The sequence below is a fragment of the Pelobates fuscus genome, chromosome 11, assembly GCF_036172605.1.
Source record: "Pelobates fuscus isolate aPelFus1 chromosome 11, aPelFus1.pri, whole genome shotgun sequence".
Taxonomy (NCBI): Eukaryota; Metazoa; Chordata; class Amphibia; order Anura; family Pelobatidae; genus Pelobates; species Pelobates fuscus.
This window is the reverse complement of record NC_086327.1, coordinates 67,569,877-67,588,371: the sequence shown is the minus strand read 5'-3', so window position 1 is coordinate 67,588,371 and position 18,495 is coordinate 67,569,877. Positions and strand designations below refer to the sequence as shown.

Here is an 18,495-nt window from a genome sequence, read left to right as displayed (position 1 = left end):
CTCCCGAACCGTTCATCCGAATGACTTGAATTTTGAATATGTTGTCCCCCTGAATAAGGGCTATCCAGTGATGCTGGATTTAAAGGTGTACCCCCTGGTTTTGGGGTACATCCAGAACTTGGCTGAAAAGGTGTACCGGATAATTGGGTTTAATGTTATCTGAGGGGAGAGGATGTGTGGGCTGAACCATGTATGTGATTGGGTATTTTATGCCTCCCCCTGGGTGTGGACTGTATGTGTATTATTGTAATAAAAGCCAGGCTGGATGAGCCAGTCCAGAGTTCCTGTTTTACCCTCAAAGTGATGTGTCGTCTCATTATTGGGGGAAGGATTTATTGCATGCTGTTCCAGTTGACTGCTAGGAGTACAAGCCTATTCATATGGTTCCTATTCAATGGTCTACAGCATTCATATGCTTGGGAGAATTTAAAGGTTTTCTCGGATTCGGTGATTGTGGTGTCTGCCAGAGTGCTTGGAGTCCTCAGGAAGCACTAGGAGCATCCATTAACGGAGGTACTCAGTCGGGGTGCCAGGTGATCTGTTACAGGGGTTAATTATCATTCCTGGGCTACCACACCGTCTCAAAGGTAACATTACTAATCTGGCAAATTTCAATTTGAAAATGGAACGTTCTATATTTGACCCTGTAACTTTCCAAAACACCATAAAACCTATTAATGGGGGGGTAGTGTTGTACTCGTGAGACATCGCTCATTACAAATATGTGCATTTTTTTGCAGTAAAACAGTATTATGACATTCAAAGCTAAAATGTCAGACGGAAATACAAATGTAAAAAAAAAAAAAACAATTCTCCCTTTTTTTAAAATTTTATTCATAATAAATGATGTTCCATATATGAATAGATAATGATAAATTAAAGCCCTGTTTCTCCGGAACAAAATGATATATAATAAATCTGGATGCACTTAATGTGACAGCAGTGAATTACGGTTGAACAGACATATAGTGCAAATTCCAGTTTTTGTTTACGTTTTGTTTTATTCAGAACGTGCACTATTGACTCCGTCCTGAAGGGGTTAAACAGAGGGGAAGATAACAGAAAGGGCGCCTTAGAAGTACTGCGGATAATGACACAGTGTCGGCATTCACAGCAAAGAGTTAAAAATAATAAAATTAAAAAAAACAATTACAAATCAAAACAAAAATTTACTAAACTATAATGCATGTTTAAAACAGTTACAATCATAAACACTAGTCACAATACATAAACAATATATCATACCAGACTTACGTAATGTATAATATACTGTGTTTTTTGTTTTTCAATATTTACTTTTTATATTGGTTGCATTGGCTGTTATATTTTGTTATTATTATGACCTCATGGCAAACTGGGGAGTCGCAGAAACTAACTAGATCGATCAAAGATTGGTTGCTTTGGCCAAAAGTCTATGGAGTAAACTATGTAAATTACAAATTTTGCGAGAAACCACATAACAGCCCACAAAATGCTAATAAAGCAAATGTAACCTCTGGGATAAAAATAGTAAAATCTAAATTAGACTTTTTTGGTTGGTCAGCATGTATTATGAAGACTTTTTGGTCAAGAAACTATAACAAATATTACCTCTTTAAATCTTGGATGAGCAGCATCCTGAAGCAACTGTAGGATCACTAGTTCACTGGTAGTTAGAAATGCTCCACTTTGCTTCATTCGGGAAAGGGCTACAAAGCGATCTATCTGGCTGGAAAACAAAATACTTTCTTATTTTGCATAACTTTGTTAATAATAACTTCTGATTTTCAAAGTATATGAAGTATATAAATTATGAATAAGATGTTCAACTCTTAACCCCATCACAAAAAATAAAGAAAACTTTAAAAAAATTCAGTAGAACATTTATTTAAAGGGACACTATAAGTATGAAAACAACTCCAGCTTAATGAAGTGGTTTTGATGTATAGATCATGCCTCTGCAGTCTAAATGCTCAATTCTCTGTCACTTAAATCACTTTGCTTATCTAGCCCTAGTCACATTTGGGATTTCAGGTGGGCAGCAGGGCCGTCTTTAATGTTGCTCCTGGCGGGCCCCAGAGCAGCCTCCGCGATTTGCACTAAGGGCCACCCGGTGGGTGTCAGCAGGGGCCCGGTTGGGCGCTGTGGCGCTTGAACAGCGCTACCGGGCCCCTTCCTGTTCGGCAGCTGTCTGGGAGGTAGTGAGTGCTGCACGTCACTTCCTCCCAACGGAGATCAGAGCTGCGCAGGAGGAGGAAGGCAGGGAGGAGCAGAGTTCCAGAAGATAACTCCAAACTACCTCAGCCTGCCACTGGACCCCAAGGAAACCAACCTCCAGAAAAAGGTAAGAACCCGCAGGGTGGCTAAATGTAGCATGTGTGTCAGCATGTCTGTGTGTGTGTCAGTAGGTCTGTCTCTGTGTGTCAGTGTGTATGTCAGTATGCCTGTGTTTGTGTGTGTCAGCATGCCTGTGTCTTTGTGTGTGTGTCAGTATGTCTGTGTGTGTCAGTGTATGTCACTATGCCTATGTGTGTGTGTGTCAGTATGTCGGTGTGTATGTCAGTATGTGTGTGTCAATACGTCTGTCAGTGTGTCTTTGTGTGTTTCAGTATTGCTGTTAGTATATGTCTGTGTGTGTCAGCATATCTGTCAGTGTAGGTGTCTGTCAGTATGTCTGTATGTGTGTGTGTCAGTTTGTCTGAATGAGTGTCAATATGTCTGCCAGTATATATTTGTGTGTCAGTGTATGTGCGTGTCAGGATGTCTGTGTGTGTCAGTATGTATCTGCGAATGTGTCACTATGTCTGTCTGTCTGTGTATGTGTCAGTATGTCTGTCAGTGTATATGGCTGTTTAAGGATGTTTGGAATCTTCTTTAGTACCCCCACTGCATTGGGGTGAAAAGTGTAATTGGGGGGGGGGGGGGGAGATTGGGAGGGGCATGGCCCAGGTGAAGATGCATTTTTGGAGGAGAGGGAAATGGGGTGGAAAAATGCATCTTCGCCTGTGTAGCCAAAAATTCTTGCACCGGCCCTGGCAGGTGCCTCCTGCTTTAGTACACAGCCGGACATCTTCTGGGAGGTACTAAGGTGGCCAATTGGCCAGTTTTCAATGCCCTGCTTGTGGTGTGCCCCCCTATGGACTAGGACAGTATAGCGTTAGGAATGCAGGTTTGTATTGCTAATACCTCGGTTGACAAATTTAATGCGTTCTCTGGGACGTTTCTTATTGCGAAAAACTTGTAAACCGAAACACGGTTTCTCATAGGAATGCATTGAAAACCAATTAATCCGTTCTGGAGGTCAGAAAAAAGTAAAAATGAGCTGGCATGGAAACCCACCCACAATGCAGAACACACAATAAAAGGCATGCAAATGACAAAGCTCAGCTCCCTACCTTTCCACAGCTTGAGAAATGCACCAAAAAGTCCCAAAACAACTGCAAACAATTTCCAGAATGGCTCCAAAACTCGATGCAAAAGCCGCTCCAACACCTCCACACCTCCAACACCTCCAAACTCTACACTACGTGCTACCCAGAGGCTCCAGCATGCAGGGGGCGGTGCTATAAACCTCCCAGGTGCAATGCATCCTGAGGAAACGTGCTTTGTATTGCGACATTTTTTTGTAAACCGAGACATCATTTTCAATGGATTTTTATTTATAAACCGAAAATTATGTTAACCGAGGCGTTTGTAAACCGAGGTCCCACTTTAATGTGTACATGAAGATTTTACAGAATATTAGGACAAAATAAGATAGCGATTTTATGATTTACCTTCTGCTGCAAGATTAAAAAGTGTCATGTCAAATACAAGCACAAGAGCAGCAATATATTTTTTTTTCACATGCTGTAGGTATGAAAGACATATAGAACATTTGGTAATTTACTCTCCATGTGTCATTTTCTGGGATTGCAATTGTACATTTAGAGAAACACTAATAGCCAAGTTGACGAAATGCTGAGAAATAAAAGGATCCCTGAGAATTGTTTTCTCTTCATGTTTCATACACTTGCCGAGTCAAAGGAAATGTTAAAGGGACACTCTAAGCACCTGTTAATAAAGGTGTATTGATAATGTCAATTTAGTCTCTCTACCATATTCTCTGCAATTTAGGAGTTAACCCCTTCAGGACCGGACAGTTTTTGCGATGTTTTACGTTAAGGACCAGAGCTATTGTACCACTTTTGGGGGTGTGTGCCTGACTTCCGGGGGGCGTGCCTGACTTTGGGGGGGGCGTGCCTGACTTCCGGGGGGAGGAGGGGGGCGGGGGGGCGTGCCTGACTTCCGGCGTAGACGGACGCATGGAGTGAGTGCTCCGTTTGTAGAGCCATTGAAGCGAGGAAACATCGCTAAAATAAATTTGCAGCTAGAGCTAAAGCCCTCGAAAGCCCCCTAAGCCTCCTAAGCTTCCTAAGTCCCTCTAAGTCGTCCAAACTGTCCTCTGGCCGGGTAACCTTTTACTCACTAAAATCTCACAGTTATACTGCCGGCTATATTGCCGGTTATACCGCCGGCTTTTTCCGTTTTTTTTTTCGTTAAAGCAGCTTTAGCGTATGCTGACAAAAACCTGCCACAAGCTTGCCAGGAGATTAACTGGAGTGTAGCAGAGATAAGAGATAAGCGGAGGAGAGCTGTTGCGAGACCAGTGATCTGTGAGACCGGAGAATTGTGACCGGAGACCGGAGAACTGTGAGTCCAAAGGTTGGAGTCCTAGGAGTTAGGTAATATAGACAGCACTCACCATACTGCTACATCGCTTGTAGGCTTGTATGCTTGTTTGCTACATTGCTTGCTACATTGCTACATTGCAGTTACAGTTACAGTGCTATATTGCTACATTGCTATAGTGCTACTTTGCTACATTGTTACAGTGTTACATTGTTACATTGGTGCAGTGTTTGGGACACTTTGGGAGAATTTGCAGAAACTCTATCAAAACTGATTATGTCTCCAGCTAAACAAACTAAACTAACTGATACAACTAGGTATAGCAAAAAGGAACGCCAAAAACAATCCCAAGATGACACTTTGGAGGACTCCCAGCCCAGAACGCAATCTCCGGATCCAGAGGGTCAGCAGGAGGGCCAGATGGAGGGGGTAATTAAATCTTCCCAGGCACAAAATAGTTTGGATGACGGGCAAGTGACTAAAGAGTACTTGAAGCAAATGTTACAGGAGTTGAGGGTTACTATTCGAGAAGATTTTTCCACAATTACATCAACGGTACATCGAGAATTGGCAGAAATAGGTGATCGTACTGACAGCCTAGAGAGGGGGACAGAAGAGATACGTGTTGAACATAATAAGGTGATAGATAAACTGAATAAGTTGGAGGAAGAGAACGCCAAATTGTTGCATAAATTAGCAGAAGTGGAAGACCGATAACGTCGAAATAATATAAGGTTCCATGGGGTAGCGGAGTCTGTTAAAGGAGATCAAATTCAGTCCTATATTATGAACATGTGTTTGGCGCTTGTACCCGCATTAAATGACAGCATGTGGGAACTGGACAGGGCACATAGGCTGCCGAGACCGAGCCGCCTCACAGCAGATATCCCAAGGGATATAATTGTGCGATTTCATCAATACAAATCAAAAGAGGCACTTATGAAAGCAGCAAGAGAGGTCTCAACGTTACCCTCACCATACAATGGGATATCGCTTTTTGCAGATTTATCAGCTTCAACCTTGGCCAGGCGGAGAGAGTTCTCATATATCACCAAACAACTTCGTGACCATAAAATGGAGTACAGATGGGGTTTTCCGCCTAAGCTGCTGGTTTGGAATAACAGCAAAATTACCATTATTAAGGATGTGGAGGAAGGCTTGGCTACCTTAAAGGAATGGGGCATAGTGTTAAATCAGAATGCTGAAGAAATTAGAGGGGCAGTTGCTATACATAAATCTGTGCCCCAGTCAACTTTGCAAAAAATTCGACAGGACTGGCTGGTGGTTGAGAAGACCCCTCGTCAGACATCTCAGAAATCTCAGCAACCTCTTCAAGGGTAGATGGCTTTAGCCTAGATATTGACACTGCTATTTCTGCTGTTTCTTATATACGCTGTTATTTTTGGTGACCCAAGCATTACAAACACTTAATATGAGATTTTGAACTCTTTTTTTTTTCTTTTTTGCTAAGTGAAGGGTCTGAAGATTGTAGCTTGAGTATCCTGAGCAAATCTGCTAGATGGAAATTCTGGAGCTAATTGATAACTGCATGTGAGCTTAGCAGACTGGTATTATTTTTTTTGTGTTTATTGTTGTCTTTTTTTTTTTTTTTCAATCTTTTTCCTCCTGCAATTAAGGAGTTGAAAAGTTTCCGGGCAAGTTAAGTTGAATTGTTTAGAATGTAAATGTATAGAATCAAGAACAGATGTAATTAGTTAATCGCTGTTATTTGAATGTCGGGGTAGACAGGGCTACTAGGATGTACAGCGAAATTAAAACTATTTTTTTTTTTTTTTTAAATTTATATAAGCAAAACATTGATTGTGTTTAGCCGTGCTTTGGTTAAAATGTTACTGAGGTGACCTTTTTATAAAACAGGTGATAAGAACATTATATACAGTAGATATAGATGTTATTGTTACTGCGATAAGCAGCATTGACAGAATAGATTAAGGCTCAAGAACGGGATCGTTCCACACGACCCCCCTTAAGGGACGCTTAAAGGGATGGTTTCCCTTGCGACCCACAAATTATTCTAATTTTTGGGAATTTATGTAAATATTCTCTATTTTTCTATTCTTTATTTACTTTTTTTCTTTTTTTTCTTTTCAATTTAAATTTTCTAAGTTTTTGTTTTTTAATTTTTATTTTTTATTTTTCTGTTTTTGTGTAAGGTCTATAGTGAGTTTAAAAGTATGTAACTGGGTGAGGAAAAAAGTAAAACAAAAAAGGGATAGAGGTATGTTAAAACCTTCTTGTCAAAATAACTACAGAAGAAACTATTTCCATAGAGATATTTCTGACTACTCGGTTTGGAGTATGGTTTATTACTTTAAATGTATGTCTATGAATGTTAACGGGTTAAATAGCCCATTTAAGAGACGGGTAGCAATACAGGAGATAAATAATTCTAAAGCATCAATAATATGTTTCCAAGAAACACATTTTTGTACAAGAAATCCCCCTACTTTTAAACCTAAAAGGTACCCACAAATATATCATGCGTTTTCACCCCATAAAACAAAAGGGGTTGCTATAATGTTTCATGAGGATTGGTCATTTAATCAGGAGTTAATATATAAAGATAGGCAAGGTAGACTACTGATAGTGGTTGGAAATTTAAATGGAGTTCAAATAACAGTAGCCTCGATATATGCCCCAAATAATTCACAAATCTCCTTTTTGAGTAGAGCATTTTCTAAAATTAAGGCCGTGTGTAAAGGTCAAACTATAATTTGTGGAGACTTCAATTGTACAATAGACCCAAATATGGATATAAAGAGAAGTAACGGCAAGAACCCACTACATCAGACCACCCTCCTGAGTTCTAAATTTTCTAAACTTATTCATTCTCATGATTTGTATGACACATGGCGCTGTCTATACCCAGGTGAGAAAGATTATACCTTTTACTCAAACGTTCATAGCACTTACTCGAGAATAGATATGTGCTTAGTGGATAAAATATCATTACTGAACGTCACTGAGACAAAAATAGGAATCAGATCTTGGTCAGATCATGCGCCACTTGTCATTACTTTTAAAGCACAATTTGCAGCCAGGGGTAGAACTGTATGGCGACTCAATGAATCACTTTTAAATGAAACAAAGTTAGTTTCTAAAATTTGTGTAACAATTAGGTACTTCTACAATGACCATATTCATGACCCCTCAAGTATTATAACAAAGTGGGTGACACTTAAGGCAGTTCTTAGAGGACTATGTATAAAAGCAGGTTCGATAAGGAAGAATAGGGCAGTGGAAGCTAAAGGGAACCTTCTAAATAAACTCAGTGAACTAGAGAAAGCAAATAAATTAAACCCCACAAAAACTCTAACAGAGCAAATAACAGGTGTTAAACAAGCATTGCAAGAGCAGTCTATAAATATAATGGAGAGTCAAATGAGAAAACTTAAACAAATCCATTATTTACAGGGTAATAAGGCTGGCAAACTATTAGCGAGCAAATTAAAGTCACAATATTTACAGACTAAAATACCATTTCTGCTAGATTCAAATGGTACAAAACTGTATAATCCACAAGAGGTAGTAGATGAGTTGGCTTCATTTTACTATAAACTATACAATTTAAAATTGGACATAAAATTGCATCAGCCCTCAAAAGAGGAAATATCTACCTTTCTTAATGAGGTTAATATGTCTAGACTGTCCGATCAACAGTATGGCTCTGTGTGAACAAATATCTGAAGATGAAGTAAGAAAGGTGATATACACATTACCTAAAAATAAAGCCCCGGGCCGAGATGGGTTTTCAAACAATATTTTTTTAACCTTTGAACCTCAACTTACACCACATCTTACAAACTTATTTAATCAATTTAAGATCTTTGGGTCTTTACCAGAAGAAATGCTTCTGGCGCACATAATCACTTTGCCCAAACCAGGTAAAGTCCCTAACGAGAGTGTTAATTTAAGACCTATATCTTTACTAAACACGGACATTAAAATATATGCAAAGATTTTAGCCATGCGAATTAAACCTATGTTATTTGATTTGATCTCACCAGAGCAATCGGGGTTTGTCCCATCAAGAAAACCAGGAGATAATACTCGCCATTTTCTAAACGTAATCACCTGGGGACAAACTAACAATCAAAGGGGCATATTATTAGCTCTTGATGCTGAGAAAGCATTTGATCGACTAAATTGGACTTATATGCAAGAGGTACTGATAAGTATGGGGTTTCCTATAGCCTTTTTGAGTAATTTAATGGCCCTTTACTCTAAACCTTCGGCCAAAATATATAACTCTGGCTTTCTGTCCAGATCATTCCAAATAACAAATGGTTCCAGGCAAGGCTGCCCACTTTCACCATTGATTTTTATTCTTTGTATGGAGCCCTTAATAAGATACATCAAATCTCAGGAAGCTATGAAAGGTGTAATTACGCCAACAGGGGAACAAAAAATTGCTTTATTTGCGGATGATGTCCTTTTATTCTTATCAGATCCAGAATCATCAATCCCACAGCTACTCACCACGTTGGAAAGATTTGGACAAATATCATACTACAAAAATAACTCTAAAAAATCACAGGCATTGGTTTTAGGACTCCCAATAGATGTCACACAACGATTAAAAGCGACATATATGTTTGATTGGCGGAAAACATCTATTTCCTACTTAGGCATTAAACTCCCTACAACACATAAGTTGATAATAAAAGAAAACCACCTTCCACTTATACATAAACTGGACTATCAACTTAAAACGTGGGAGAATAAAGAAATATCTTGGCTGGGCCGTATACAAACAATAAAAATGATGATTTTGCCACATATTCTTTATCTTTTCCGCACACTGCCAATTACTATCCCAAATACTATACTCCGGAAGTTTCAGTTATTGATCAATGCACATATATGGAAAAGGAAACCACCAAGAATTGCACAAGATCAACTTTGGCTTCCATTTGCTAAAGGGGGTTTAGGGGTCCCAAATGTTAGAATGTATTATAAGGCTACCATACTTGCCCAAGGCCTCTCATCTCTAGAAAGGGCCTCTTTGCCGTTACGGCTACCATTAGAAAGCTCTCAGTTTACACAAGGCCCACTAACTTCCATTTTATGGTCAGGGATTAAAGTACATAATAAGGCAGTAGACATGCTCCCATCCACAAAAATTATTTTGCGTATATGGAGAGAGTCTATTTCTAAACTTTCTTTAGGACAAGATTTATTATTTGCAGCACCCTTGCAGACTCTCTCTGTTTTTACCTCAGACTTGCAGCTAGATGATTGGACAAAGTTAGGGGTATGTCATATACGGTTACTATATAACGATTCAGGTATTAAATCATTTCCTGACTTGGTTAAAGAATATTCTCTACCATCCAGGGAATTATTTACATACTTACGTATTAGGAACATTTTGCAAGTAAATAATATCCAAAAAATTCAGCAACTAACACCATTCGCTTTAAAGTGTACAGGGAGATTGCCTAATATTAAAGCCTTGTCCTTTTGTTACAATACTCTTCTGACACAAGGGGAACCTAAGAAACAGGAATATGCTCTAAAATGGGAAAGAGATTTGAAGGAATCATTTTCGTTATCAAGTTGGTTTCAGGCATTAAGGATAACCAAAGGGGTTTCCAGTAGTCTTAATCATTGGGAAGCCTATTGTAAGATTATTATGCGATGGTACTGGGTGCCAACTAAATTAGCAAATATTTTTAAGGGGACGAGCAATTTATGTTGGAGATGTTTAAAACACGAGGGGTCTTTATTACATATTTTTTGGCTGTGCCCTAGTATTAGTAAATTATGGGAGGAGATCGATAAATTTCTTAGGGTAGCATTGAAGGTTAATATTCCATACAGTCCAGAGTGTTTTTTACTTCATATATTTCCCACACAGCTTCGGGAAGAAAAATTTATGATTATCCATTGTTTAACAGCAACAAAGATTTCAATAGCTTACAAATGGAAAAATAGACAAGCACCAACAATAGCAGAGGTTTTGTGTAGATTTGATTCCTTTAGCATATATGAGAAAATGGCAAGCCGAATAAAGGGAAGAGAAGATTTATATAAGCGTAGATGGCATCAGTGGCTGGTAATAAGAGATCAATATGCACCATTGCTAAATAATGTCAAATAGACCTTACTTTATCTTTTGCTGTAGTTTATATATATTTATTTTTGGGGGGGGGGGGGGGAGTGCATTGCATTTAGAAGTATGGATAAAGGAGAAAGGACAATGGTATAAAAATTATAGTAAGAAGTTGATATTACTATTGTATATGGGCAGTATTAAATGTTAAGCATGTTCCCCATTTTCCCCTGTTTTTTTCTTTCTGTATCCCAGTTTGATGCTTCAGGGTCATATGATATGACCTTTGTTATCAACATAAAAACAAAAAAATAAAATAAAAATGAGACATTAAAAAAAAAAAAAAAAAAAAAAAAAGGACCAGAGCTATTGTAACACTTTTGTGGTGTTTGTGTTTAGCTGTAATTTTCCGCTCTCTCATTTACTGTTCCAATACAAATTGTATATTGTTTTTTTCAGGACAAAAGGGGCTTTCTTTACATACTATTATTTTTATCATGTCATATAATTGAATTTAAAAATAATAATAAAATATGGTGAAAAATTCAAAAAATAAACACGTTTTTTGATTTTTACTTAAAAAATCGTTTACTGATCTACAAAATCGAATGAAACAAACTGCTAAATAGATTAAAAATGTTGTCCTGAGTTTAAAAAGACCCAATGTTTATGTGTTTTTTTGCTTTTATTTGCAAGTTATAGGGCTATAAAGTACAAGTAGGAAATTGCTGTTTCAAAATGTACATTTTTCAAATGTATCAATAGTGACATTATAACACTTTTATGTCATACATCTCCAAAAAACATCCCACATGTATATATTTTTCTTAAACTAGATAACCCAGGGTATTCATCTAAGAATATTTTAATACTTTCTATGCAGCCATTTTATCACAAACCTTTGACAAACTTTGCATAGGTAGTTTATTTTTTTATTTTTTCACATACATTGCAATTCAGGTATAAATTCACAGATTCTGTTAGGTGTCACTGCCAAACAACACCCCAATATGTGTTCAGCAACATCTCCCGAGTACAGGGATACCCCCCATATATAGGTGTGTCGGGTTGTTGGGGGGATATAAGGCCACATTTGGCAGGTGCGCATATCAGTTTCCCAGCTTGGAATTTTGACATGTAGTCAACCTGCATGCATGTCCTATTTGGGACATTTTTGAAGCCGGCCAATGTATTTTACCCCCATCAAACCATATATTTTTCAAAAGTAGACACCCTAGGGTATTCACATGGTGGTATTTTAACACTTTCCATGCACTAATTCTACCACCAGGCTTTATCAAACATTGAGGTAGTAAGGTTTTTCTGTTTTTTTCACACACATTGTACTTTAGGCATGAATTAACAGATCCTGTTAGGTGTCACTGCCAAACAACACCCCAATATGTGTTCAGCAACATCTCCCGAGTACAGGGATACCCCCCATATATAGGTGTGTCGGGTTGTTGGGGGGCTATAAGGCCACATTTGGCAGGTGCGCATATCAGTTTCCCAGCTTGGAATTTTGACATGTAGTCAACCAGCATGCATGTCCTATTTGGGACATTTTTGAAGCCGGCCAATGTATTTTACCCCCATCAAACCATATATTTTTGAAAAGTAGACACCCTAGGGTATTTCACATGGTGGTATTTTAACACTTTCCATGCACTAATTCTACCACCAGGCTTTGTCAAACATTGAGGTAGTAAGGTTTTTCTGTTTTTTTCACACACATTGTACTTTAGGCATGAATTAACAGATCCTGTTATGTGTCACTGCCAAACAACACCCCAATATGTGTTCAGCAAGATCTCCTGAGTACAGTGATACCACCCATGCATAGGGTTGCTGGATTGTTTGGGGGCCAAAAGGCAACAATCACAACTTGTACATGTCAGTTTTTAAACTTGATATGTAGGTATGCATGGTCTATCTTCAGTTTGACATATTTTTGCACCCCCCAGTTATTGTTACCATCATGAAAGTATATATATATATAGTATATATTTTTATAAAGTAGACATCAAATGGTATAGAAGATATTTTGGCTTATTTTCCCCAACCATTTTGCCCCCCCCCCAAAAAAAACAGAAAAGTGTAGTGGTAATTTTTTTAATTCTGTTTTTTATGCACACGTCATCTGGTTTTGGCCAGCTGGTTATGTGTTACTGCCAGAAAACTTGTTGGACCAAATGTGCAGGTAGCAAATGTACATTTAGCAGCAATCTTTAAACTGACTCCTGCAAATAGAATCTAACTGGAGATTTGGGGGAAGGAACCTGACTAAAAAATAAATAAATGGCTGCTTTCCAAAGAAACAAAACATAAAATAAAAATTCAGGAACACTTCTTACAACTGTTCTGTGTGGTACAGCTTGAAACATGTTCCGACACGCAGTCCTGGTTTCGAAGGGCAATCAGGACAGTAAAAAGGGGTGTCTGTCCTTTTCCCGTTTTTAAAACAGACCCGGCAACGTTTCTGGGTTTTTTTTTTCTAGCAGTTGGCAGTAAATAAAATGTCTGGACTCAGCTTGCACCGTTGTTGGAACTTGTTCATCTCCATAAATTGTTAAAGAAATTATTTGCAACTGAAATTAGAGAAAGGTGGTTTTCCCTGGATTATTTATAAAAAATAAAAAAAAAAAAAGCAAAAATTAGTTGTGGGTTGCTATTTGTGTCAGATAGATAGCCACCTTTTTATCCCATGCTTTGATTTTTCGTAAAATAAGATATGGCTGCATCAGCTGATCAGCCAAATCAACACCCCCCATGTGCTTATTATACGCTCTGATGCAAACCGGTTTGGACTCTACTCTGCCCCGGACAGAGATGACTGACATGCGTTCGTCATGGATGGTGGTTAGCATGTTGACATCCGTCCTGTCCCTAAATTTTAGTGCAAGCAACCATAAAGTGTTTTAAACAGACGGACACTACTATAAAAAATATAAAACAAGGGGCTTAGCAGGTCCCATACAAGTTTCCCACTTGTCCCCAGGGAGTCAGGACACCCAGGAGCGTCCAGTTGACCATCTTTCCCCTCATATACACGAAAGGCAAACGTGTATCCACTTTCGCTCTCGCACAGTTTGTACAGTTTTCTGCCATACCTAGAGCGCTTTGAGGGGATGTATTGTCTGAACCCTAATCTCCCTTTGTATTTCATTAGCGATTCATCTATGGATAAATTTTGTTGGGGGTATAAACATCCGAAAATTTGTCCTGAAAATGGTCTAGCAGTGGGCGTATTTTATGAAGCCTATCGTATTGGAGGTGATCTCTAGGGTGACAGAGGGTATTGTCACTGAAATGTAAAAATCTCAGCAGTAACTCGTATCTGGCTCTAGGCATGGTTTGGGAGAATACTGGACTAGACATTATGGGGTTGGTGCTCCAGTATGAGCGAATCGATGGCTTCTTTATAATCCCCATGAGCATTGTAAGAGCCCGGAATTTATGCTCCCTGACTGTATAGCTACCTGGATTGTTATCAATAAATTGGGTAGCATACAAGTTAGTCCGGGAAGCAATCTCCTCCCAGATGGTATCCCCTAAAAATAGTTATACATACTGCATTGGGGAGAAGCCATCCACATTAACATTAATGCCTGCGTTGGCACTAAAAAGGGGGGACGTTGGGCTCGGCTAACTGTGGAGGTACCCAGTCCTCCTCCACATTCGGCGTAGCAGAGGAAGCACAGCTTCTTTCTTCAGCCGGCTCACACACAGATGACATGTCGTCTTGACTAGACGTGTCAGAAAACTGACCTGGGTCAAAATCTGACGCAGTGTCAGTGGCGTCAGAGTATGACGCCAAGAAGGCATATGCCTCCCGCAAGTTATACATACGCTGCATGTTTTACACACAACTAAAACAAATTACAAACACACAAAAAACATTTTAGACTTTTTTTTTCTAAAACAGCAATCCCTAAACTAACTGTCACAAAAATCTAATGGAGATTTGGGGGAAGGAAACTGACTGATTAAGACAGACCAAGACAGATTTCTAAAACAAATTTAACCCTTTAAGGGCAAAAAAATAAATACAGACAGTACAAATGCACTGTGGGGTAATAGCTGCTTGATCCAAGGAGACATCTGACTGCTATTTTGGGGTCAAGAAGGAATTTTTTCCTAGTTTGTTGCAAAATTGGAAGCGCTTCAGACTGGTTTTTTGCCTTCTTTTGGATCAACAGCAAAAGCATATGTGAGGAAGGCTGAACTTGATGGACGCAAGTCTCTTTTCAGCTATGTAACTATGTAACTATGTAACTGCTGTAACAGATCTGGGAGGGAAGGGGTTAAAAGGTGATTTTTTAAATAAAATACTGATACTCTCTGATGGTTACTGAACACTGCTGCAACAAACTATCACGATCTCTGTCTCTCTCGCCTCACAAAACGCTACAGAGGAGAGAGGGGCAGAGATCACTTTGACAGCAGCCAATTGTGAGCGATCGCGGATCACTCACACGCCACAATTGGCTGATACTATCTGCCTGGCAGATAGTTACAGCGTTATACCGGCGGGAGTTTTGATCGCTTCCCGCAGCCCGTTTTTCGCTATGACGGTTCAGGACCGTCAGCGGTCCAAACGCACGTTTTACCTCTGATGGTCCTGAACCGTCAGCGGTCCTGAAGGGGTTAAATAACTTTTGTTTCTGTTTATGCTGCTCTAGCCACACCCCCCCTCCCCCCCAGTGTGTCACAAGGCCACCATGAAAAAAATGGTTTAATCAATTAAATGTTATAGCACAGTTGGATGCTCTAGAAGTTCTTATCTCCTGTTCTGTTTGCTAAACTTTAGTCACACACAATTTTTACAATATGGGAACTTTTTCAGCAAGTTTGTAGAGGGTTGTGATCAACGAGTGATTTAACTCCTAAATGGCAGAAATATTAACAGTGGGAACATAGGGGCATGATCTAAAAATAAAATGATCTCATTAAGCTAAATATGCTTGGTGCTTACAGAGCCCCTTAAAAGGAATACCATAAACAAAAAAACTTCAGTTTAATAAAGCAGTTTTGCTGTATAGATCATGAAACCCTAATCACACCTCCCTCCATGTGACTTACACAACCTTCTTAAAGAGTTCCTGCAAAAATAGATATAATGTTTAAAAATACTTTATTGCATAGTCTGTTTAAAAAACACTACAAGGTGAGGAACACAAACATGTATTCCTGACCTTGTAGTGTTATAAACTCCATCTAATCCCCCTGGTCCCTCTTTAATTCCTAAATAAAGATCTTACCTTTTTTTCCAGTCTGCTGCTGCTGGCTCTGCTCCTGATTTGCCTGCTTGCAGAAGTGATGTTCTGAGCCAATCACAATTCTTTCATATAGGAAAGCATTGGATTGGTTGAGCTTGTCAAGGAGGCAGATCAGGAGCAGAGCCAGCACAAGCCAAACACAGCCCTGTCTAATCAGCATCTCCTCATAGAGATGCATTGAATAATTGCATCTCTATGAGGAAAGTTCAGTGTCTCCATGCAGAGGGTGGAGACACAGAATGTCAGTTCTGCACATTGTGCAGCACTGCCCCAGGAAGCACCTCTAGTAATCATCTAAAGGCGTTGACAGTGGAGGTATCCCTAGGCTGTAATGTAAACACTGCATTTTCTCTGAAAAGACATTGTTCACAGCAAAAAGTCTGTAGGGACTGATTATACTCTCCGGAACAAATATAACAAGCTGTAGTTGTTCTAGTTACTATAGTATCCCTTTAAGGTAGAATTTCTTATCTCCTGCTCTGTTACTACCTTGCTAGATCATGCCAAGCAGGAAATGAAACTGCCCAAAGTAATTTTTCCATGTAGACTTGGTCAGTCACAGAGGGATGGCATGGCTAGTGTTGCACGGACCAAAACCAAAGTGATTTGACTCCTAAATGGCAGATAATTTAACAGTGAGACTGCAGGAGCAGGGGTATGGTCTATACACCCAAACTACTTAATTAAGCTAAAGTTGTTTTGATGCCTGTAGTAGCCCTTTAAGCTCTAATTATAGACTTTAAACTCTAAAGCTAGAGAATGTATGTACCGTAGTGCAAGCAGACTAGTGTCAGTATAATTTAGGCATGTAGTACAATGAAGTGATAATTCTGTGATAAAAAGGCGCTTAAAAGAGGTGGATTGCAATACAATACACAATAAAGTGGTAGCAGCTCACACACCAAAAATAGGCTCTCTCCAACCTATTAACAATCAAGTGTGTACAGATAACGCTTGAGTATACTGATTTTATTGTTTTAAGTTGTATTTGCAATAAATGTTATAGTTTCTATTCAAGTGGACTAGTGATATATATTTAACTGCTGCAAAGAAGGGTTGTGTCACTCTATATTTGACACTACGTCTGCATACTCGGAGCCCGTTTTTTGGCTCCTGACAAGGTGCCAAGCTAATCGTTACTCATGATTGATCACCCATTATACCAAGGATTTCTACACCAGGGTTAGTATTGCTTCCCTGTTTTCTCTGTCTTTGTTTCCATTTCTGAGGTTGTTTACCTACTGTGGATACACAAGGACTTCTTGATTATCTCCATACATCTCCTGAGTATTACAGGAGTAAGTGTTTTATTTATTGTTTAAGCGCTCCACATTTTCTGCACTATTAGGCATTTATTTGCACAATAGCGTTATCTGTACACACTTAATTTAGGCATGTGCATGGGGAAAATTTTCGGTTCGGCATTCCGAAATTCGTGATTTTTGCAATTCGGGACTTCAGAACTTCGGCACTTCTATTGCAGCCGCATAGCAGATAACTCCCTAATTCCCACGGTATTAGGGAGTTATCTACCAAAAGGCTGAAAGACCTAAATTGATCTTTCAGACAAATTTACTAATACTAAGTAAAAATGACTTAGTATTAGCACATTTTGCCCCTACTCGCTATACCGCGAGATGGGGCATGTCTAGTAAACAGTGAGCAGCCTGTGAGCAGCCCCCCTCCCGAGCCCCCACCGCTTTTAAACTAATTTCCCCCCCCAGCCCCCACCCCTGAGCGGCGGGTAGGGGCCCTAAATACTAATAAGGGGTGGACCTAATGTCCTCCCCCTGGCCCCCACCCCTGAGCGGCGGGTGGGGGCCCTAAATTGGTATAAGGGGGGTCACCTAATGTCCTCCCCCCTGGCCCCCACCCCTGAGCGGGTGGTGGTGGCCCTAAATACTAATAAGGGGGGGACCTAATGTCCTCCCCCTGGCCCCCACCCCTGAGCGGCAGGTGGGGGCCCTAAATTGGTATAAGGGGGGGACCTAATGTCCTCCCCCCTGGCCCCCACCCCTGAGCGGCGGGTGGGGGCCCTAAATACTAATAAGGGGGGGACTTATGTCCTCCACCCCGGCCCCCACCCCTGAGCAGCGGGTGGGGGCCCTAAATTGGTATAAGGGCGGGACCTAATGTCCTCCCCCCTGGCCCCCACCCCTGAGCGGCGGGTGGGGCCCCTAAATACTAATAAGGGGGGGCCTAATGTCCTCCCCTCAGCCCCCACCCCTGAGCAGCGGGTGGGGGCCCTAAATTGGAATAAGGGGGGACCTAATGTCCTTCCCCCTGGCCCCCACCCCTGAGCGGTGGGTGGGGGCCCTAAATACTAATAAGGGGGGGACCAAAGGTCCTCCCCCCTGGCCCCCACCCCTGAGCGGTGGGTGGGGGCCCTAAATACTAATAAGGGGGGTACCTAATGTCTTCCCCCCCTGGCCCCCAGCCCTGAGCGGCGGGTGGGGGCCCTATATACCAATCGGGGGGACCTAATGTCCT

At 40.2% G+C, this 18,495-nt stretch overlaps 1 protein-coding gene across 3 annotated transcripts in view; it reads right to left on the bottom strand.

Annotated features, from left to right (window-relative positions):
- The window catches only part of ISOC2 (isochorismatase domain containing 2), a 250,152-nt gene that overhangs the window by 31,269 nt on the left and 200,388 nt on the right, over window positions 1-18,495 (bottom strand). For all 3 annotated transcript variants that reach the window (XM_063436060.1, XM_063436062.1, XM_063436061.1), the window contains exon 5: window positions 1,591-1,708. In XM_063436060.1, the coding sequence (XP_063292130.1) occupies window positions 1,591-1,708 (118 nt within the window). The remainder of the gene's footprint in view (window positions 1-1,590; window positions 1,709-18,495) is intronic.